Raw genomic sequence first — 24,728 nt, 5'->3', positions numbered from 1 at the left:
ACCTGCTTTTCGATTTGTTTCATCTCGATTAATCACGTTCAACATTGAATGTTACGATGTCCTAAAGTTTGTTATTTAAATGTGATTGCGTATAGACACAACCTTTTCATAGATTAATAATTATGCGAATGTGTACGTTTATTAACTCGCGTAATTAATGAAATTTATTTTATTAATCTTTCTATCTTAAATTTTTCATCGAGGTGCAGCCTGATATCTCACAGCGCTCGAGACTTTTCACGTAAAACTCGTTCCTTTCGCGAGGTCGTATCTTCGTATTAAACGAAGTTATCGAACGATGGGATAACTTCGCACGGGAAGAGAGTTAACGACTGTAGCGAGACGTAGCAGAGAATCTATCTGCATCTAGTTGCATCTACGATTATCCGGCCAGGATGTGGCGATCGGTATTTAGGCCTCGCAGTTACGCAAGACGCGCGCGACCGTCATGACGATGGATAAAAAACTATTCCAGGGAACGAAGGGGGACTGTAGGGGATTGTCGAGCTGACATTGAACTCATATTTTCCGTATGCGACTCGCGTTCTGCCGGACATACGGTCAGCAGCCTGTCTTCTTTTCACCTTCTCATATTCTACCTCGCTTGCTCGCGTGTCTCATCACCTCTTGGTCACGTATGAACGCTCCTCAAAGGCCTAAACGTTTGACACGGCTGCTTGTACGCACCTACGTGCTTGAGAACGCGTAGAGCGAGCATCCGCCAATTGCGAAATGCAGGAATTTAAAGGAGAGTTTAAATTTTTCTAAGGTCAACAATGACACCCGGGGTCATTTTGGTAATCGCACGCGCAATTAAAACGCGTGCCCGACCATGTAAAATAACGTATTTGTGTTCTCATCGCCTAAAAGAACTATGTGCGACCATATTATAGTATCTCCGAAATCTGGTTCAACAGGGACTAGAGGTGAATTTATTACGTCAAAAAATAGAAACCAGAATTTATAATGAAGTCGTATATATGCCCATCAATTTTATTCCGTTTTTTTTTATATTAAAGTTTTTTTTAATATTGCGTGTCGTATTCTTACTCTTAAAAAATTAAGTTTTTCAGAAAAAAAGGAAAACTTTATCAATTTGTGTGACAGAAAATAATTGACTAATTAAATAATATCTGTAAGAAGAATGTTTTCTTAGAAACATGAAAGTAATTTTTGGTATTTTCAGTCACCGTTATAATTTTGATATTTACAAAATTATAACAAAACTGACATAATTCGTCAAAAGTGCCAAACTTGAAATATCACCAACAATTTATATTTATTTTGATTAGCCAAAATGACTAAATTTGAAATAAAATTTTTTTTTTCAAATTTTTTTATTATCGAAATTGTCTTGACTTCTCTGTAGAAAAATTTTCTCCTTTTTATTTACGAAAACGATGTAACTTGAGATATATCACTTTTACAGACAGTATTATCTATGATCTTTTTAAAAATTTTAAGAACGATGCAAGTGCTATTTGGCGAACAGATTGTGAAGTTAATTTATTTTTAAGGATTGAGAGAGATAGAATAATCTTTATAACTCGCGTTCAAAATACAAAAATCACATTTTTGAAATTGTGTCACTTTTGAAATGAGGGAACGATGTGATTTATTTAGATAACAATAATCTTTTTAAATACATGTATATAATAATGTATATTTTTTAAAATTTTGAATACGGCTCTAATTATAAATATAAAATAGTCTGCGAACCATTGCAAAACGAACTTCATTTTTGTAATATTTCAATTGCAAATAAAAAGGATATTATTTCACAAATTTCTTTTTTTCGTAAGATCATCGCGCTTCTTCAGGGTCATCGCGGTAATTGTCTGCAGCAATTAAAATATGCGCGGGAGGCGAGATTATTGCTCCATGCGCTCTCAACAATTTTATTATAAAGATAACCACGCGTATGATACTGCCAAAGACGCATAAAATAGCAGAAAGGGAATGACATGTAGAAAGATAACGTTAAGACTCGATTCGATATTTCTCTGTAACGTAAGAGGAACAACAAATACGTGCTACTATATAGCCAATTATCGCTGTACCGGTTTGTATATAAGCTTGCGACGTGATTGCACCCACAACCGTAGGCTTATATTATTGCTTAATGCCAGAAACTGTAAGGTCATGCGCAGCCACGAGGTCTAGGCGGTAATTGCTGCGGAATTAGAATGTGCATTTCGCACATCGTATTTAATAACGCTGCGAAGGGAAGTGGTCTAGACGAAAAGCACTTTAAGAGTGTAGTATGACTAATAGTAACAGAAACGTGATCGTTCCGTTTGATATAAGTGTCAGTTCAATCAAAGCGGAAACTTCGCGTTGCAGACTATTTTGAAACTGTCTGTCTAAGTTAACCATATAATTGCATATGTATTCGAGTGCCGCATTTAACCTTAAATGTCATTTTACAACCGAGTCTTTATATATCTCTTGTAGTTTATAAATAAAATACAGATCTGATTTTTTTTTTTATAAGACGCCGACGAGAATTACTAGGAGAAATGACTTTGTATAGGAACAAATCAAGAGATAATAACAAATGTGATGAATTGGTAAGAAAAAAATCAATCAGTTACTATTGCAAATCATTTCTCATTATTCGTCAAAATGTAACGAATAATTGAAATAATTAGTATCGCCAGTAAATAAAGTCTATCCAACAGTAATCAACAAATTAATTCGTTGTGTCACATATTTACAAATTATTTGTTAAAGTTAGCGGTAGCTTGTTCGGTTAACAAAATCCTTTCTCTCAGTAAAGATCTGCAGAGGTTTCAATTATTTTATAGCACGCCCTCCGGTCGCTCCTTCTTTTGATATGTTTGTCAGTTATGAAACGTAGAAGTTGCAGTGCCTGCGCGCAACACGCCTGGGTCATCACGGCAATTATTATGCAGTTAGAGAATGTGCGGCTGACGATCGACGACGTTGCGCGCCTTGCAAGAAAACCGGTAATTTTGCAACATTGTTGCCCGATTCGCGAGAAAATATAATAAAGCCCGCCTTAAGACGAACGAGCGTAATTTTACCCGAAAAATGCGTGCTGTGCGTGCGTCTGCGTCAGCCGATCTGCAATTTCTCTTCATATTTCGAGCAGCAGAATTGTCACGTTACGAAAGATTCTCGCGCTACTTAGCGAATTTGTATTCTCGTTCCTTGCGGTAACGATGTCCTTAACCAAATAATAGTCTCTCATTAGCGCGTGTCTGGCCTCGTAAATTATGAAACTTAATGAAATGTAAGGTGTCTCATTACACTGGGCAACCAAATTTCATCTTTTTTTCTATTGCTAGTGTGAAGTCATTTTTGATGTATCTTTGCCCGCTCTGAACACGAATTTGTTATTTAATTTTGATTATTGGCCTACAATTTAAAAAAAAAAATGACATCGAGATGCCAAAAAACGACGATTTTCGTGACACAGCACTGGTATAGCAAATCTTTTCCACATTTTGGTAATACTATGCGAAAGTATTAACTTTTAGCTTTAAAACGCATTTTATCTGATTTGGGTATGATTTTTCATTTTTGAGATCATAACAGCAGCAAAATTATGCAATATAGTTATAAAATACGTTTATTTTGCTGTAATCCTATAAATTCATTAGCTTGAAAGCTTGTTTCTTATCATGGAAGTATAAAAATTTGAATAATTCGTTGTATTTAAAATGTTGTATCTTGGTACATAATTTACGATTTTATCAGACGAGCTTCTAAATTTTATCTGTGAAAAATATAATCAGTGATTCTAAACCAGTATAAATTAGAGTAACATAAGAATGTGTGCTAAGAAAACTATTACTAATCGACTTTAATTTCTTTTTGAGGAAAGATATTTTTACGAAGATAAGAAATAGATAGAATATGTGACGCTGAGGATTAGAGAGAGAGATAGAAACGTTATCTGTATAAATTGTGCGTTGTCATCAAGAGCACGTGCGGAATAACATTTATATATTTCAAGCCGATCTAATCGTTATCAAACCATCATTAATTACGATCAGTGGCACTGATTAGTGTCCGGAAGAAGGAACATAGATTGGGCAGCATGTTGTGCAATTTGCCACGATGGCCGCGCGTAGCCTTGTAACATATACGCAAAATAACCCAATAAATCTAGAGACTTTTGCTCATCCTTCGGAGTCCTTGACACCGACGTAGTGTCATCGACTGCGAGCGCGAGAGCTGCCGCCGTCGCCGCTCGTGGAGGGAAACGAGAGTCGGCCAGCCGACGACCGTTCGCCATCCGTCGTGGAAACGACCCGGATCAACCTCGCATCGTTTCCCAATACGCGTAGTCTCCTCTGCAGCGATCCACCGCGCGTCACTCTTCTCAATGACGTGTAGTCCTCCTAGAAAAGACGTTAATGATCCTTAGAAGTTATCGACCGCGAGAGGTTCCGCTCGGCTACCTTGACAAGCATGGAAGACACTCTCTTTCTCAACAATCCCAAGAGTTTCTGGTTTATACGGCAGTTTCTTATTTTGCCGCACGTTCGACGTTCTTGGGATTTTTTTTTTACAAGCAACAAACGAGGATCGGTATACGCGGAGTTTGACGGTGACGTTGATCTTGAATGGGCATTATTGCAAATGATGCGCAAATTGTAGATATATAACATGCATTTGCGACGCCGTTGTAATTTTCCTGGCACTCAGCATGAACAAAGAAATTGTAACGATTAATGTTGAGTAACGTTCGACTGATGCGTGAAAGGTGCTCGCTGACCCAGATCAATAATCGCGATCTGAGCGATTTTCAACTAGCGGCTTAGTCGCACTCGTTTTCGCTCCTTGGAAGTGTCGGCTGTTCTCTGATGCAGCAACCGATGAAATTAATTTGCTCGACGATCACGGTACCTAACGTGAAATCAATAAAAGCTTCTTGCGCGAAAATATGCATACGCCGATTATGAAAGGTAAAGTAGATTAAAATTATCTGTACGGTCATTCTTAATTAAAATAATTCACGAAATTAATGACAACGATAATTATCAAGAGCGTAATAATAATCACGTGAAATCGGTTTTATTTCCCAATCCGAGTGTACTTCAGCAACCGGCAATTAATCCTCCGTTACTATAGCGTGTTCTTAATCGCGGGGGGATAAGGAGAGATCGTTACCGAGTGACAGTTTGCTAGTAATTAGCGGTATACACACGTCATATCGATGATATACGATAGGCATGAAAGTAAAAAAAAAAAGAGGATAATGATGATAATATTTATGATGTACATTGATAGTGAAAAATTCATATAATCCGCCAATTCCATCCGTCTATAAAACAGAATAATCGCAAAAGGCAAATAGATAACCACGCGTACCCCACCTCTAGATAACGACCCACCTATGAGAGAGAGTAATTATTAGCGACATATCAACATAAAATTGCTTTTAAGTATTGCAATGCAGAGACAAATGTGTGTGTGTGTGAGTTGTGACTATTTGTCGTATTAGTAGTTATGCAAGAGCGAATGTCATTGTACGCAATTAAAATGCTTGGGTACCTCGTAAAAATTTATGAGCAAATCATCCCTTGTAGATGCATTCCGAGCATATTACTCGACAGATTATGATGCATCACTATAATAGACATTGTCGTTCTCGCCGTACGCGAGGATTATTAGTTATGCGTTTAACTACCGAGCGGCCAATCGTCGATATTTTGCAGTATCGCTCAAAAACAAGATATAATGATGCACTTAAACGTAATCGAACGCTCGTAACGATCCTGTTCGCGTACACACATTTTTGTGCGCAAGCATGTCAAGGAGATATTTACAAAACAGTAGTATACGAGCGTTGTGGCATTTAACGCCTTTGAGGAACGAGTTCTACACCTCAGCATTTTATTAAAACCGTGTAAATAACCGAATAATGTAAATTTATAGTACGGCGTGTACAATCGGTACCAAATTCGTCGTCCAAATAATTAACGGAACAATATTTTTATAAAACGACATAATATGGTTCCAAGGGACAGGCTATAATATTTTTATAGCTTATTCGATAAAATGTAAATTTTATTTCATCGTATTTCAGATACATTAATGATTTCTGAAGAGTGTCTTAAACTCTTATAAGATAAGATGTAACCAAGAATAATACTATATAAATAGAGATTATCGTTTGATATTTATTTTTGTCCAGTGATATTCAGGATTTTTATCTTGCACTTAGGATTTAATCCTAATTTTGAGAAATAATATAACTTCTATGGGGATGCGTTCAGAGAAACGAACCATTCTTCGATTTTTCTAGTATTGCGAATTTTTCTCTTTCTATTAGCAATATTTATATTATTCTATCTTTATTGTTCATTAGATATAAAACAAGGATAGAATTCCATGAATAGTGTCTCCCTAAGAGAGAACGCATCCTACATCATATATCTTTTATATGTTTTTATATCGTTATTTATTATAGTCTTAACCGGGAATGTTATATCGAGGGATTGAAATAAATTGTCACATCTTTTATAAAATTCCCAAATGATCAAAAGCGGAAGATATTTGAGACTCTCTCTCTCTCTAAAACGTATTTAAAGATTCGAAATAGATATCAATATTTATACAATTTATTTAGCATTCTTTGTATTTTTTTATGAGGAATGTTGTGTCATAAATTTTTTATCTTTTTTTTTATATCTTTATCTATCTTCTCTCTCATTTAAAATTTAATTAACACCGATTTTTGTTTGATAAAAAAGATCATTGAGGAAGTGATTGCCAAATGCTTCTGCATTAAAATATGATTAGATAATGTACATTTGAAAATAACCGGAAATGTCGACCTGTTGATAATAATCTACAATTTTCATCACTGCTAAACCTTTTATAACCGCTTTTTATACTCTCTCGCTTTCAAATCAGTTGGATAAGCACAATCGAACAAAACCAAAAAAAAAAATGCATAATCCTTGTAACAAGTCAACGATAGGCATTCGCTTGCTCTGAGAACAATGGTCATCAACGGTGCAGTTTGCGTAAGCATAGTTAACGGGGTTGCGATTGCTCGCGTAGTTTTCACGTGGTACATAACAGGCTGTGCACGCGGGTGGTCCTTTAACAAGGCACCGGAAAAGACATTCTTCTCGATTCTAAGCACTGATAATTCGAATTCCCGCGAGCTCGATCTTATTCATGCTACTGTGGTATTTCTCAGCACATACTCTCTCTTGCTTCTATAATAATACAACACCCTCTCATAATGCAACCTTAAACAAACGTCTTATAAGCGGAACAAAATAAACATTACTACTAACACGTTAATACTAACTAACATTGTTATTTGTCGCTCATTGTTTGTCAAAAAGTTGTAAAAAAAAAAATCTTTTACTGTCAATTTTTTAAAAGGATGTTTGGATAAAGGAAAATTAAATTAGCGGAACAATATACATATCAAAGCTAATCTATTTAGAAATAACGTAGAAATTTATTGCTAATTTACTGCTGACGAAATATCCTAGTTTTGAATCCATTACCTACGAAGTAAATGTAAATAACAACGGCACTGTCGTCTGAATTTGTCGCTCTCGAAATAAGCAAGCAACAAAAACTTGCATATTATTTGATTAATTAATAATTTTCTGTTAAGTTGTAAAATAATTGTTCCTCTTTACTGGAAAAGGCAAAAAACTATTTTACAAAGAAAAAATTAATTAAATTATATCACTTTTGAAAAGTGAGGATATGTTTAGTTTACTGACTAATAATTAACAACTTATTAATTATACGAGATATGCTTGCAAATATATACTGAGTCTATGAAATTATAGCTTTCGATGCAAATTACGTAAGCAGAAATGTGAAGACCAATAGAATCACTAATATTTTTATAATGCCGCAAGATCGATGCTTCGATCTTCGATTGCCTAAGCTCTAAGCGATACGAGAGGATCGCGTTAAGGGGGCTGCACACTCATTTCACTTCCCTTTTTGACTTGGCATCTTGAAACGCCCTATCTCCACTTGGTCCTCCTCCATCTTTCGATTTCACTTTTGACGGTCGCGGCAGTCCTCTCTCCCGCGCGCGTACCCCCTTTCCTTCTCTCGGTCTCTCCTTCTCTTGTAATTGCGTAAGTAGCGCGTATGCGCTTCGGCAGCGCGCAACGACGACGATCTGCTACGCGCTCGCAGCGCTCAAGCCGCACGCGCCTCCGAACGAGAAGGACCATTACACCAGGGCGCAATTTGCAAAACGCATATTCGCCACAAATCCGCGAAAGTAGAGCAATTGTTATTACCGTCCATCTAGCAGCGGCCGAGCAATTTTCCATGTGTGCATTATTCGCCTATCTAGCCGTACACCGATATTTATTCGCTTAACGTCGAAAAACTTCATTCTCTCTCGTGAAAACCTTAACGTACACCAATCAACTCGATCCCGTGTATTAATGTCATATTGCGTTATTCATATGCGTTCCGTTACGCAACATTTATGAGAATTATGAGCAATGAAGATAACACACACTTATTTCGTCCTGTTTATACTTCTTTACGTGTATGGATACTTGAATCTTCATAGCGTATATATATATATTTAATTATAATGAACAGGAGCAAGTTTCGTAAGGTAAATTACTCGGATAAATATTAGTAAAAAGTTTGACAGCATAGCATCTGCTATCCGAATCATATGCGATTACTGCCTTAAGGCTGCAGTAAGACTCAAGTGAGTTACGACTAAGCACGCGTAATTGATATACGGGATAAAGTCATCGCGCATCTAAAGCGAACAAATCGATAATAAGTCAGCGACCATCTACGGCCAGGTATATTCACGCGAAATTATCTGAGATTACAACACTGCGCTTTCTCAAACTGGAGTAGAGAGTCTTATTATTGCTCGAGTTCCTTATACTCACGAGACAGAGAGTGCTTATTTTCGTCTATTGCTCGTTTTTGTTGCCTTTCGCGATCATGTATAAAGATCGTGTATCTGCTTGATAATGTAACTGATCTGTCGTAACTTACACAAATTTCTGTTTGTCTGAACAATTTGCTTGTAAAGTTAAGAAGAGATCACATCTGTCGAAAGTTAGTCTTATCCGTTCACACTTCGTCAAGGATGCTGTCGACTAGCAATAGAAATCTCTAAGTGATGACGTATTTAATCGCTTGCTTTAAATACGATTTGATCTATGCTAATATCGAATTTCAGGTTGGAATTAGCATATAACTCCTAAAATACAGTTCGATCGAGTAGTAAATATATCGCCTGATTCTTTTCATTTAAGGAACGATACGTATAAGAACATATCGTCATAAAATTTCCTATTTAAAAGATAAACAGTTGTTAATTTTAGACATCGTAAAATAGAAACCACTCGATAGGCGATGATCTCAGAATACCTTCATCGTGAGACACGCAATTTTATCTACGTCTTTATCGTTTTATATATATTTTTTTCTTTGACACAAGATCACTGTTTACGCCACTGACATCGATGGTGATGCCGATGGCGAATCAAGGTGAAGAGGGGAATCGCGAGGACGCGAAAAGCGCGAGGAGCAGTCACGACGGGAGAGGTGATGGAAGTGGAGAGGAGTCCGCGGGAGTGAGAGACGGACGAGAGGCAAGGCCGTTCTTTGACCCGAAACGTGGTCAGCTCGGCGCCAATTTTTCGGGAGGAACCGGTCTCACTCGACCCCCTGGAATTTTGACTGGCGCGTACACCGCAGCTGTTACCATTGGACCACGATTTCGCCGAGAAGACTGAAGGCGACATGTTGGTACCATCATGGTAGCGGAGCCGCACCTGCCTCTACCCGTCGACGATGTATTGCGCCTGGGTGTCGCGACGAAGCTCCAAACGATTAATATCAAAAGAACTCTCTGCCTCGCAAGCCTCGTCAATCAACGATTATTTTGAGAGTAGTGTAGAAAACATCAAGAAAGATCAACACGCCTCGTGGACTGTTTAATAACACTGCTTGATATTTATACGTGTTGTAAGAAAGCGTGGATCTAATTAATTCTTTTATTTTTTTTTTATTATTAAATCTTTATGTATCACACAGAATATTTCCAGTGTGATTTACAAAAAGAGATTTTAAATTAATTAAATAAAGTACAAGTAAGTGCATTATCAGTAACACAGACGATTTTAGGTTCTCTTTAAAAAGGAGGAAAAGATGGTAAATTCTTTCAATTGAAAGACTTATTTTTTTATCTTACATTTATATAGCTGACTGCTTTTTGAAACACTAATTAAGTACTTTTTCATTAAATATTTTAGAAATTATAGGATTTAAAAATTAACAAGTCGATATGTTTAGTCAATTCACTATGTTAGAGCAATTAAGTTTTGGGATGAAGAGAAGATGATAACCTTGGTTGTCATGTTGTCCTCAAGCTCATCTTCTCTTCATACTTTATTGTAGTGTTTTGAAAAGATTTTGAAGTCGACTATATAAATATGAAAAAAATAGAAGTTTTAATTAAAAAAATTTTTAGATAATCTTAGCTTGACCTTTAAGGATATCTTCTCAAGGTTCATCAAAATTATCCTCTTCTTTCAGTAACTGAGCATCTAAAACATTTTTGTCTTAAACGACTTTGAACTTAAGGATTTTAACATATTGTAAAAGATTGATTCAAATGGACAATCCTATATATATATGTGTGTGTCTGCAATAAAACCATTATTGCTTAATATACCGCCGGATGTATCTAACATCTAATCTTATCAAATACCTCTGGTCTTATTCTTCACGATTTCGCGTGAATATAAATTGCGTGTTACATCCGCTTATTTATGAAGGTAAATATATTAATGATTGAAGTAAAGTAACGCTCGACCTACATTAGTCCGATTCCAGATTGTGGTGTGAAGAAATATTTACCTACGGTTTCCCGCCTCTCCGGTGTACTCCTCACCGCGACCTGAATTCCGCATCTACCGGCTGTAACAATTTTTATCTTAACGCCCCTGACGCGATGCACCTTTGCTTCGGGAAGCGCATCCATTGTCGGCGCTTATTATCGCGACGGCAACTTCTCCGTTTTAATCTCAGCAAACGGCGTGTCTTTTGCAATATCTTTTCATACGTATAAATTACCCGCCGTGTTTTCGCGCGTATTAACGTGTATTGCACACCCTGTCTCGTCTCTTTCCCCGCCCCTGGATCCACTGATCATTGCGAATTGCACAAAATCAACGTCGAGAATCCTAATCCTTTCCTCGAGCCGGATGCACGTTCGTAGGCGCCGATTTATCTGTGCCTCCCATCTTCTTTACCTCCTCTCTCGATCCAGCTCTCCTCCATTCGGGTTCGTTTTTTCTCGCGTACAGTACGATGCACACGTGCACTTTCGTAGAAATACACGATGCACCTGTATACTTGCGCGCTCGATGCTCATCGATCTTCTCACATACTTTCGATCATGCTCTTCTTCGATCGCGTTGGCTGCTATTCCTTGACTCTTTTATCGTAATCGTGAATACGAAATTACTGTTATATTGGCATAATATATATAATATGAAATAACGGCAAAGTATATCGCATACGTAATATTTATATCTTTTACTTTTTTGACCAAAAGTATGCTTTATAAAATGCTAAAATATATCAAGTAAGCTAATTTTTGGATTATTATCCAAGACCATACGATCCAAAAATATTGTCAGATTTAGTAGTAGCTATTGAAGAAATTTTTTATCACCAATATTAAAAATAATTAAAAAATTAAATACTTCCTCTTTTTATCACAATTTTTGTTTTTTTTAAGTAACTATTATACATACATACAACAACTAATTAGTTTCAATTAGTTTCCCGTAGGACATCCTATATATGTACAATGATATACCTAATGTTTAAATATTCATATAAAAGTACTTAAAGCATTTCTACATTAATCATCTAGAATTATACACACTTCTTAAATTTTGTCTAATCTAACACCCTGTATATATATATATATATATATATATATATATATACACACACATAAAATATTAATATTTTTTATAACTATCAAAATATTTGTAACTTTCTATTTTCGATAAGTAATTACAAATGTGTTTGTTTTTAGTGCTGTGGCTTTGTCTCTGAAAAAAATGTTGTGCTTTAAAAAAAATTATTTTTTCTGTATAATGTAAAGCAGCAGTAATTATTTACGACAGTTATTGATTAATACAGAAATATATAAAAGTGATAAAGTGATAATAGTTAGGTTTTCGAATTATATATATTTACTTATCGGAGCTATATATAATAATATCTATCGGAAGTAATAAATTACATGTTTATCTATATCGCCGTTTTATGTCTTATCATAAAAAAACCAATTAGCGATAACAGTGTTTGGTTTTTTGTAAAAACGGCTGTCACGGGATAATTATATCTTTTGCCATAACAGGCTGATTATGAAAAACGTGAGACACCATTTGTGTGGATAATTGCTAATTTAAATACCAGATTTTGCGTTATTAACAACGTGAGAAACATCTTGTATTAACCGCATTCGATAGGCATTACTATAGAATACAATATCATTACGACAGTATGACAAAATCTTTTTGCGTCAATCGAGAATAGATATCCTGAAGATTTCTGTGGAAATTTCCAATAAAATATAATTAAACGTACTAGAATAATTTTATGGTTGGATGATAATTCGTAACATGTTATGTAAAGCCATGCAGATTGACATTAAACGACATTCGAATGCTTATTTTATTCTCAGTCTTTTATTGTACCATGTTCATCAGACAAGATTTTCCTTTATCTGTCTGTTATCATCTATGAATATTTAAAGATTCACGTAGAGTCAATTACTGTATGCACTTTATTACCTTACTTCACGTTCATTTGACTCTAGAATAAGCATTTATGAATTAATCTTTATTCACGCTAATAGGTATAAATGGAATCCGTCAATATAAATAGCCATCTTTATACAAATTATTCTCATCGTTTTTTCTTTAATATTTCACTACTGTTTCGCAAAATTTTTATTTTGTTCGAAATTACAATTAGCAATTTGTTACGCTTTAACATTCTTTCCGATAATTTTTTTCGATATTATTTATAATCAGTGTCCATTATTTTTTTAATGTGCTTTTACTAATTTAAAAATGTACAAAGTAATCTTAATATCAAGTCGATAAATGAAGATGTATCCTTTTTCTAACATGATGATACCGTAATCCACCAAATTTTTTTAAAATTTATTTTAATCGCCTTTAACATTACGTATTTCTATCAGAAGCTGCAATGAAATAAAAGAATAAAACGAAAAATTGGCTTTTAATTAAAGATGAAATATATGAAACAAACTATAAAATATAAAAGCGGATAAATATTTTTGATCCTGAAAAGTAGTTATATTACAGTGGTTATTTAAGAGTAGTTATTTTGCTAAACTATTTTTTTGTAGTTATCTAAATAGTATGTCAATTTTATTCACGTATATTTTTATTTGTATCTTGCAATCATCCTTAGTGTCTTCTTGAGATGTCATATTCATTCATTAAGTCTGTATGATTATCCGCTGATTGCGATTAATTTTATTTTAACGTATCTACTACCAGAAATCACTCATATCTAAATAGAAAAGTCTTATTTCACGTTTATATATCGCGTGATATCGAATCGCGAATACAAATGTCAATCTTGACGTGCGTCGGAAAGAGGCATGTTATTCGATACTCTGAGTAATAAACGAACTATTCGGTTACACAAACGAGTAAAATGTATCCGATTCTTTAGTATCAAGGATTTCGACGAAGTGCCAAATAAATCGGTTATTCACGAACGAGGCGATGCACGGCCGTAATAACCTTCGAAGTCACGTTCGCCTGTTCACGTTAATAAGTTGAATGCCGAGGTCTCGAACGGAGCTTCGTCACTACTTCGAGACTATGAATTCGTACAATGTGCAATCTTCGTGTTATTTTTAAAACTCATACACATCTTTAAAAAATCTTACATACTCAATCTTGATGCCACACGGCGGTAAGAATAAGCGTTTTGCAAGCTTTGTAGTTACGAGCAGCATTAATACAATACATTTGTTTTATGCAGGTGTTAGGTCAAAATGATAAAAATAGCAATAAAATGGTATGCATATAAACAATGAGCAAACGATATTTTTCTTTATGCTATATTTTGAGAATTTGTATCTTAACATATTATTGACCGGAGTATTTATGCTTTTGTTTGTCCGAACATTATTGACAAATTCACTTGGTTTTGCTTCTTCTTGTTAGAAAGAAAAACAATTTAAATCACCTTGTGAAATTGTTAAAGTTTAAAATTGATAAAATAATTATTAGTATGGTCTGTAATTGTGTATGTGTATCTATCTTTCACTTTTTATTTATTTAAAAAAAATTTTTTTATAAACGAAATATTGTTCTTATTAAATTTTTTTAAATATAATACGTTAAAATGATACGTTAGAAAAATAATCGACCATAGGTGTTAGTTAATTTTTGCATAAGATAAAATTAATAATATGTTAATGGAATCTTTTATAAACATTTGAAATAAAATAATTTATGAGAGTAAACGCGGAAGAAAGCGAACAATAAGATCTGTGTACTATGATTATTTGAAACGATCTTATTTGATCGCAAAGTATGCTTTTAAAGTATACTTTATAACGTCATCAGAGATAATCTATTCTTTATTCGACAAGAACTCCTATGAACAAGCTGTGTCAATACAGCTGTGATTGCTAATCATAATACACATAAGAACAGCTGATCTTTGCACGCTAATCTTTAAACTATAAATGTTTACTGCGCTTATATGGCATTTGTGACTCGACGATAATATTGTTTAGAATTTAATTGTAACAAAAGCCGGTGTATTAGAATACATAAGAAAATAACAATATTACTTTAGAGCAAATCATTGAGAAAATATTGCCAAATAATCGCTTAAAAAAGAAACGGAGTATCATTGCGATTGTGAAAAGCAAATAACAATATGAACTTTAACATCTTTAATCTTTCGTACACAAACTTTGAATTATTCGTATCCTTGTGCATTTCTTTTCTTTAAAATGCTAGGAGCATTAAATAATAACCTCTATTCTTTCCCTCTTTGTAAATACTTTACAAATATTTTTTAAAGTTGTAAAGTACGTGTAAAAATAATTTATTATTTTCAATATAGTTGTAAAAGTGATGAAAATCAACTCGGGACATTATTCATCTTATGTAGTGAAAAAAACCTGGAAAATCAGTATATGTACTGAAGATTAATTATAATGCATGAATTTTGGCTTTATAACGGATATTCTATAAATGTTTTGAAGATTATTAAAGCGTATACGTCACAGTCTACTTAGAGTAGACCTCGACAAAGTGAGTAGCTTTATTATAGCCGTCTTCTTCCTTGCCTTCTCATGATGCCGCTTTTATAATGATATTCCATTTTATTAACATCGGGCGCAAAGTCGGTAGCCATGATCCGTTTCCACGCACCGGTGCACCCGGCTCCACCGCCACATCGTTGTCGTCATTCTGGAAATCCAAGAACGAGAGAGTGACTGCGAGATGAGTCGGATAATCGCGTGTGAGCCGCTACAATCTCCTTATTGGAAATCGATGTAACGTAAAATATTGTAATGAGTAAAAATATACATGAAATAAATATGTTACTTTTTAATAATTCAAACGTTAATTAAGTCCAAACGGAATTGGAAAGATCGTGATGCGAGCGATGGGTTATGCGGCAGCAAGTTACAAGAAGCTGTGTGAGCCATGTAACGTAAAAATTACGTAAATGCGTGAGACCTTAGCTTGTCACTTGAGTAACGTGAATCGATAAATTTCGTGAGAAGGTTCAAGATAATGCAGCAGGATTTGCATGCGTAATAAACTTCAGCAGCTTGAATTGTTTACCCGTCACAAATTGGAATTGAAATATAGAGACGTCCGATGCGCAGAAACCACTTGGTCGCGACGGTACATGAATATGTATTAATGAATTTTACTATTCATTTTATAATTCACGTCAGAGCGAAGGTTCAAACGGATACATGACTGTGTCCGTGATAAGATAATTAAATTAGAAATTCAAGATCACAATATTTCTAGTTGGCATACATTACGCAGTCTTGATTTTAATAAATATGATATGAGATTATCGATAATTATAATTTTTATTGGCATAATGATTCAGATAATCATGCAAATGGATGACTCGATAGAAAAACGATTGTTCGGTACTCCAAATTCAAATGTTTTCACATAAAGCAATCATTCACGCTCATGATCAATCTACTATTGATTCTCTTTTCAACTGCCAATAACCCAAAGACATGATCTGATCCGTCGCATATGTCTGTTATCAATTAAAGCGAGTACTCTTCGTGGTTAATGAGGTGTATCCCAGAAATACTGAACCTTTGCCATTTCGCTTCATGAATCGTTACAATGTACCTTTCATCTTTCAGATCGAGCTCGAAAGATTCGAGTGCCCCCACGAACCTTCCAAATGTTCAAGGTTTTCTTCTGAGGTCATTACGATTTTTCGTTTCCGAAATCTGATCTCGAGGTCACAGATTGTTATTCGGACTACAATGATTTGCAACGAGATCGTAATCATAGAAGGACAAAAACAAGCTGAGAACAATTCTCAACCTCCCCATCTATCCATTCTTTCTTAGGCGTATCAACTATCCATGAGAATCTATGCGGAGTTTTCGCATATCATTATATTAAGCAATATTAAGTGAAATAGACCGAAAAGTGGTTAAACACAAATAAGAGAAAAAAAAGTTATTTTTAGTCAAAGCAGGTCTTCTGCTTTGATAATGATGTTGAATAATAGTCATATGTGAACATACAAATAGTATTATCAGTTTTATAGATTGCGCGACGATTTGAATTGCCGAAGTTGAAATACAATTGTTGTGCATCAAAGTAAATCAATGTAAATTTATTACATTGATTAATTATTACTGCAATAAAAAACAATTATAAGAAAAAAAATATACATATATATATATATATATATATATATAGTTTCTTTTAAATAGAGCCCTTCTTTTTATTTTTATGACAAATTATCAACGAAGTTTCTTTTCATCCGAGTTTCGTAGCCACCACATGTGAATGATACGAGTTCGAGAAAACATGTAAACGCACAAGTTGCACTTTTTTCATTTACAGATTAGAGTACCGTTAAAGATAAACTTTTCGGCCAGACCGAGAGACGTGGTTGTGTCGATTGCAAAGAAACATCTAAGCTGTGGACTGAAAGGCCATCCACCAATTCTTGCTGGGGATTTCCCGCACGAGGTCAAACTAGAGGAGTCTACTTGGGTAATTGAGGACGGAAAATTATTGTTGATTAATCTGGAAAAGGTGAGTCGTGTGTACATAATAGACGCGATTGCACCCGCATAAACCCACTTTTTCGATTGATCTCGCCGATCCTCGGATTTACCGCAATTTATTGGTAACACAAATCTGACATATCGATATTCTTTGATATTTAAAATGTGACGTTTAATTAACCACTTAACTAATTAATTTCGTGTTTGATTATCATGTAAGTATTTTGTGATTCTGCTTTGTAATTTTTATTTAAAACTTTATGAAATAGTATATTGTAATCGAAATTGATCTCTGATATACATATATGATAGTACATTCAAATTATATTATGAAATAATTTAATTTTAGTAATATATGAAAATGTTGATATATATTTACAACAGATAAAAACAAAACGTTATTAGCAGCAGATATAATTTTATATATCTATAAGTTAATTTTATTAATTTATGGCGTACTGATGACGTAATAATCTTTTTATAATTGGCGATGAAATTAACATTTCCCGATTGCAGGTAAACAAAATGCAATGGTGGGCACATGTTATAATGAGTGAACCAGAAATTAGCACGAAGAAAGTGAACCCCGAACCTAGTAAACTCTCTGACCTCGATGGAGAGACAAGAGGCCTCGTAGAGAAAATGATGTATGATCAGAGACAGAAGGAACTAGGACTTCCAACATCCGATGAACAGAAGAAACAAGATGTCATCAAAAAGTAAGATTCGTTGATGTTTTTACTTTGCTCTATATGAATATCTATGTACATTTTAAATTAATTAATGAATTGTTACATTTTGTTGAATTTTTTTCAGATTTATGGAGCAACATCCCGAAATGGACTTCTCAAAGTGTAAATTTAATTAAAATAATTTAATAACGCACTTAATATTCCGGTACTATACATATTTTTGAAATGTATCGCTTTTCATTATTATACTACAATATGCGATCTTCTATGCTCGACGTTTTCATATCATTGAAGAAGAAGGTCGGTGCGATTGCAAAGATGGCAGCACAATGATAGACTATGTGATAATACGGCTTTCTACTATAATACGATCAAAATAATATTTTTTCGATTATTCTCTTAATTCTTTCTTTATTAGTTTCTTTACACTTTTCTTGCTTAAAAAAAAAAATATTGCACAGCTGTTTAATTTCTGTATTTACGCTTCTATTAAGCCCTTTGAAAAAAAGATAGAATTGTATGAAAGATAGATATAATTTTAAGAATAAAAATCATATAACTATTATATTTTTCTTTCTCAATATATTATTTTAATTTTAATCGTATTCGAAAATCCAGTTAACCCAAACAGTTTTTCAATTACATTGAAAAATTGTTTATATCAAATGTTTTTCACATGATAATTTTAAAAGTTATAATCTTATTTGACATTCAAAATGAAAAAAAAATCGTTTAAATGCGTTAATTTCAATAAAAAATATATGTGTTAAAATTTAAAAACTACACTGGAATTATGAATACCAGTCAAGGAAATTTCGAGTACGGATTATCGAATATCAATTAGGGTTAATAAATAGTCATTGATATGTAATTAAAAGATAAATCTTTTTTAGTATTTCAGATCACTGTCATTACTTTAGAGAAAATTGTTTTATGGTTGCATGACTTAGCCATCAAAGGATTATTCTGAAATTGGAGGCTTTTCTTATTCTTTTATAGAGATATTCTGGTAATAATAAGTAGACCAGAATTTGACTTTTCATTATTTTTTCTATAATAGCAAAAAAGATAACAGAAAATCATTAAAATTTTTAATAAAATTGAAATATGTGAGACAAGAGTCGGAATAGAACATACTCATGAGTTAGTTACTGTCGTAATAAGCTACTTGTTTCTCAAAATAACAGACAAAATAAGAAAAATGTAATATACATCATATAACGTATTTATATTACCGATAAACACGTATTGACTATGATAATTTCTCCAAAAGTTACATTTCATTCTCTGATGCCTTATACATTTAAAACGATACAAACATATTTTTGAAGAAAGTGAAATATACGATACAGTAACAAATTACAGCATAACTAATTTCATATCTAGTGTTTTCAAACATAGTTTTAATATTGTTATTGATATACTCTTTGAAATTTATGTCCCGATTGCCTGTCATATTTTCACTTCTATGCTCGTTTGTACGTGAACACTATAATTACAATTATAATACAGTTATGACGTTTGCTGTGTTTCTCAAATCTAATCGTCCGTTTGCTTCATCACTTTCGTAATCCAACGCACGTAATTAGATAGTCTGGCGTATATACCGAATTTACCGCGTTTGCCACAACCTTCACCGAAACTAGTGATACCAAAAATTGTCCACGGATGATCGGGTTTTCGAGGATCTCTGCAGAGCAGAGGTCCCCCACTGTCACCCGCGCAAGAATCCATTTTACCACGGCGATAACCCGCACAGAACATATTATCCGTTATTCTGTAATCCACATAAACCTCTCGGCAAGTCTCGGGAGACACTATTGGAACCTAAAATTGAATTTGTATTATTTTTCTATAGTATACAGTTGCGATTGTGAGTTCATTATATATTAAATTGTTAATCTTTAATTATAGAAGCCAAAGGTATATTTTTCAAATCTTACAGCTTTTTTTTAAGTAAGATTTATCATAATTCATTATTTCTCATTGTACCATATTTTTTAAAATATAACATTGTTTCAGCACTACAGTGGCTTCTTCCTCTAAAGATTAAATAGCCAAATTTTTTAAATTGAGTTGCATACTTTAACTTCGTGCAGCACATCTGTTCCGAAATCGTCCGTAACGCTGGACTTGCCCCAGCCGATAATAGTGCACAACTGATTCGTAGGTAAGGGCTGCTTTGGTGTGGGTAAACACGCAATCCCTCTCGAAGGAGACGGGGTTAAGGTAACTGGTAGACGAAGTAGAGCCACATCGTTATCAACAGTATCGGCATCATACTCTGGGTGGATAGTCACCGAATCCACCTACGCAGTCATAGAATTAATCAGCGGAGGCATAAAATTGTCTATCTAGCTCTTGACTGCTCTTTACTGCACGTACCCTAAGCTCTAATTCCGTGCCTTCTTTCACCGTTAAATCGTGCTCTCCAATACGAACATAAAGGCGTTTTCTAATGCAATGCGCGGCGGTTAATACCCATCTTGAGGATACCAATGTTCCACCGCAAAAAGCTTCCTGAAAAAAGAAAAGCAATTAATTTTGGTCCAAACAATTATAAAGTTTTTTTTTCTCCTAGAGAGTTTAAAAATATTTCGGATTTATATTTGCTATTTATAGATATATGAGGTTTATTTGTTGCGAAAGTACCCGAAATCGATTTAACACGGCCACTTGCCATGGCCAGCTTCCAGGTGCAGTCGGACGGCCGCCGATAATTCGCGTGAAATATGATAGTCTGGATCCTTTATGAGTCGCTACTCCGCATTTCCAAGTATTTAAATTCTTCTCTGGAGCTAAGCTATCCACGGTGTTAGGATTGAGTTCGAACTCGTCCAACACCAAGTCTAGAAAATCAATAAAACTAGCTACTCGTTTTTCTTATTAATATTCAATGTCGAGTTAGAATAGGTTTACCATCGCCGTCTTCTTCGTGGCTACCGCGAATCTTTCGATGGATCCATCTTTGGCAGAAGCTACCTTCGACGTAGCAATAGGCGCTCTCGCGTATCACATCGCGCCCGCAAATTCCCGGCTTTCTGCACCATCTAAGCAGAATAAATATATAGATAATATAAATAATATTAATTTCGAAAAAATAATACAATTTTGAAAATAAAATGATTCAATTTTATGTTTGGTAATCCTGATCTCATTTTATGGAGAATATTGAATGAAGAAATATCAAACAGGAAAAAATCAAACTTGAACTTTGAAAATTGGATTCAAATTTTATTTCGTCGTTTAGATCATGTTCGAAATTGTACCATTTTACCCTATGTAATTTACGAATTTTTTGTAATACCTATGACGTTGAGTAGTGCACAGTCTCGTGCAAGGCGACCATTTACTCCATTTTCCATAATGTCTTTTGGAGTTTTCCTTACTGTTCTTGCCTTTCTGCTTTCCATGCCTGGGCTCTGCTTCTTTAGGTACCTGTTGAAAACGGTCGCGCATTAGCAATCGAAAATCGAATATCGCATGCCGCGACTTACTTGAACGATGTGAAATTTTTCATTTCTTCGTCGACGTCTCCGGCGTTGGCGCTGTTTGCATCGTCTTTGACGACCCTTTCTGTTATGTTCACAACCACGTTCCTCCTGTACCACGATAATTCGCGTTAATCAAAAATTGTTAAAAATGTAATTACTATAGTTCGCATATTTACCTTAAGTACAGTGGTCCCACAATCTTTTTTCGATCGGCACTTTCTGACGCGATTTTGCATGCAGTGTCGATCGCACACCGACCATTCGCTCCAATTTGTGAAGTGCGATAGCTTTGTCGCTCCTGTCATCAAAATGACATGTGAGAATATAGATTAAGAATACGTAATAAAAGAAATACTTAAAGTGTGTTGAAAATATTGAAAAAAAATATTTTTTCGATCGGATAAGGAAATTTATGGAAAATCAATTGGCGCACATACACTTACTGTTCTTTGGCAAATGCTCTGCGGCAGACAGCTGGTCGATCGAATGAAGACAGCTTACGTTGCTTTTGACTCCAAAGACGAATGTCTTATTTTCATTCTAAAATTTTTAAACATAGTTAATGATATAACCATTTTTTTAATTATTTTGAATGTACTGTTGTTTAATTAACATTAATGTTTAATATAATCTTTAGTTATATATTATGAACTTGGTTTATTAAAGTCTAAGACTAGAGAAAGTTGGGTATAAAAGTAGCAAGGTACAACAGTAACATCGCTAATATTTCTAAAACCATTTTCAGTCCCCAGTCTCTCTTATTATTGAACATTCTAACGAATAGCTAGTTGCAGTCATTTCACGTTTTAACCTTGCTAAAGGATTAATATATCAGTGAAAATTTTACGTCATATTATCTTGTCACTTGTCACGCCTCTGTGTCGACAGTGGTTACATGATGATACGATTACCTTAAAATTATCTGTCCTAGACCGAAAGACTTAATAGATACGGCCTGGCCAGCACTCTATTCAGTTCTATCATTTAGTATGCTCCAAGGTTGTAACGCCCAAGTCGCGACATTAAACTCAATTTGCCCGCTGGTAATGGCATCGCGACGTAACGTCGTCGGCGCTAATCATGCGTTACACGATGTCACCGTGTCGACAAAGTACGTAGGCATACAAAATTACTGTCATTTCGCTGTCGCGCCTTCTCGAAGCTCCTCGAAATCTACATTCTGAAATTCCGAGTAATTGATCGCAATCGCGATAATTCATTTATAGTTCATGAATTCAGCGATCAAAACGGTGCTTGAAACATCATTTCAGAAACTCACTGAGCGTTGTTCGAAATAAAAATGATGCATAATCCTATTATTTAATCAGAACTAATTGCCTCGAAAAAATATTTGTAATAGGGAAGAAAAGAAAACTTGTATATTTTATTTAGATACATATTATTTATAGTTCAAAGCTCTTTATTAAATTATTTTTAAATAATACTTATTTATAATTTTTAGAGAAGGATGAAAGTGAGAGATATTTATCTAAGTTGTTTCCAAGTTTATGCTATACAAGAACCTTAAACAGAAAAAAAAATGTTAATACATTTTGAAGAAAAATGAAGATATTACTACTGACATTTTAATTTTTGATAAGTCTGCAAATAAGTTGAATTTGTGTGTTTTTACTAAATACGAAAATATCTTAACAAGTTTCAATAAGATATATGCTTCCGGGTAATCTCCAAGAAATCTTCTTTAAGTGAGATTAAACCGCGATTAAATATCCATTTTCAACGTGTGAATATTATGATTATCATTATTCGCATTTAAAAGCCGAGATAGGAACAATATTTCTGGCTCTGTATGTACTTTAAAAACAGTTACAGTTTAATGTGCTTTGCTGTGAATTTTTGTGGAATATGCGAGAACGAGTTTTTAATTCAAATTATGCTCGTCCCCCCAATGCATTAATTAATTCAAATATGCAAATGAATCTGCATGTGCAATTACTGATGAATCTTTAGTAACTGGAATCTTGAAACATTTCGTGAATTCCGAGATGATAACCAATTACTGAATTTATTTTATGTAAATATTTCGAGACACTTCTCAAATATTATATCGAAAATATATTAATAATCTACTTTACGTGTGTATTCGAACCGGATTTGTTGATTGTGCTGTGAATATTTAATTAGCATCAATTAAACGTAACAAAGCGATATCTCGATGTAGAGACAAGATACACACATCGAAACTTGTATACGTAAATAATACTTCTTCTGGATACATATAAATCACTCCGAAATAACGAAATAGTTTGATAGAAAACAAGCAAAGATGACTCATTAGTACGGAATTACTTGTCAAAAGAAGAAACACGCAAGATAAAAAAAACACTAAATGAAAGAAAAGGCGATCTCGAAAAGGACAACAAATGAAATAAGAGAAATTTGTATGCGGCAAGGTTAGCGTGTCCAAACTAGGCTGAGACGTGCGGTACCTTGCATCTCGGTGACAATCCCGCAAAAAGTTTGTGCCGCTAAAAGGGAAGACAATCCCGCGGGGTAAAGTCGAAGAGCATGTTACTTGTTGACGAGACATCCATCGTCTGAAAAATCCTTTACGAGGTCTACGCAAGAATGGTACGAATATCAAGGAATCTTTATCTACATCCGCGAAAAACTGTGCTAGTTTATATGAAATTTAATCAGCCAATCAAACCTTTCGAGTCATACATACAGTATTGTTCACATCAAAGCACTACAAATTTTATTCATGGACAGAAAAGCTGAGCGTAAAGGGCTACACATATGAATAATCTTTTGCTTTTAATATCACTGTGCCGAGGATTTTGTTAAAAGTTGTGTTTACTTGTGCTAAGCTAGAATTGTTAAATGACCCGTGTGAAGCTGGCCCCCCAATATTAAAAAATCGATTTTTTTCTTCATGCATTCGTTTGCTCATCGTTTGCTCACGAATGCTGAATGTCAGCACAACGTAGCACATAATCTAGCATAATTTAAAAAATTGAGAAAATACAAATTGGGGATTAACTTAAAAATAATTGTTTTTTTCTTATTTTTAAACGTGTTTTAATAACATTTAAAAAACAAATCATGATTTTAATATTCGAGCATACAATGTAACACAAACTTAGCACAATTCTCAAAATATGTCAATTCTAAAAGTGAAGACTAACTTCGTATAGATTTTCTCAACTGCAACTTGATAACGAGCGATAATTTTCAACCGCAACTGAGTAACGGGCGATC

At 34.3% G+C, this 24,728-nt stretch overlaps 2 protein-coding genes across 2 annotated transcripts in view; one reads left to right on the top strand and one right to left on the bottom strand.

Moving 5' to 3' along the window:
- Positions 1-18,503, top strand: part of nudC (nuclear distribution C, dynein complex regulator) — an 86,848-nt gene extending 68,345 nt beyond the window's left edge. Inside the window, exons 5-7 of the mRNA XM_018541943.1 lie at positions 17,154-17,348; positions 17,837-18,039; positions 18,137-18,503. Of these exons, the coding sequence (XP_018397445.1) occupies positions 17,154-17,348; positions 17,837-18,039; positions 18,137-18,188 (450 nt within the window). The 3' untranslated portion in view covers positions 18,189-18,503. The remainder of the gene's footprint in view (positions 1-17,153; positions 17,349-17,836; positions 18,040-18,136) is intronic.
- Positions 18,504-19,410: 907 nt separating this feature from the next.
- On the bottom strand, positions 19,411-21,778 carry LOC108775378 (trypsin). Its single transcript, XM_018541718.1, has 8 exons — positions 21,683-21,778; positions 21,510-21,614; positions 21,320-21,450; positions 20,932-21,062; positions 20,665-20,861; positions 20,398-20,532; positions 20,097-20,321; positions 19,411-19,839 (listed from the first exon to the last, which is right to left on the bottom strand). The coding sequence occupies exons 1-8, from the start codon at positions 21,740-21,742 to the stop codon at positions 19,552-19,554; spliced, it is 1,272 nt and encodes a 423-aa protein (XP_018397220.1). The 5' UTR covers positions 21,743-21,778; the 3' UTR covers positions 19,411-19,551.
- Between the last annotated feature and the right edge of the window lie 2,950 nt (positions 21,779-24,728).

The sequence above is a fragment of the Cyphomyrmex costatus genome, unplaced genomic scaffold (assembly GCF_001594065.2).
Source record: "Cyphomyrmex costatus isolate MS0001 unplaced genomic scaffold, Ccosl1.0 scaffold30, whole genome shotgun sequence".
Classification (NCBI taxonomy): Eukaryota; Metazoa; Arthropoda; class Insecta; order Hymenoptera; family Formicidae; genus Cyphomyrmex; species Cyphomyrmex costatus.
The sequence above is the reverse complement of the archived record's forward strand: the minus strand, read 5'-3'. Positions and strand labels throughout refer to the sequence as shown.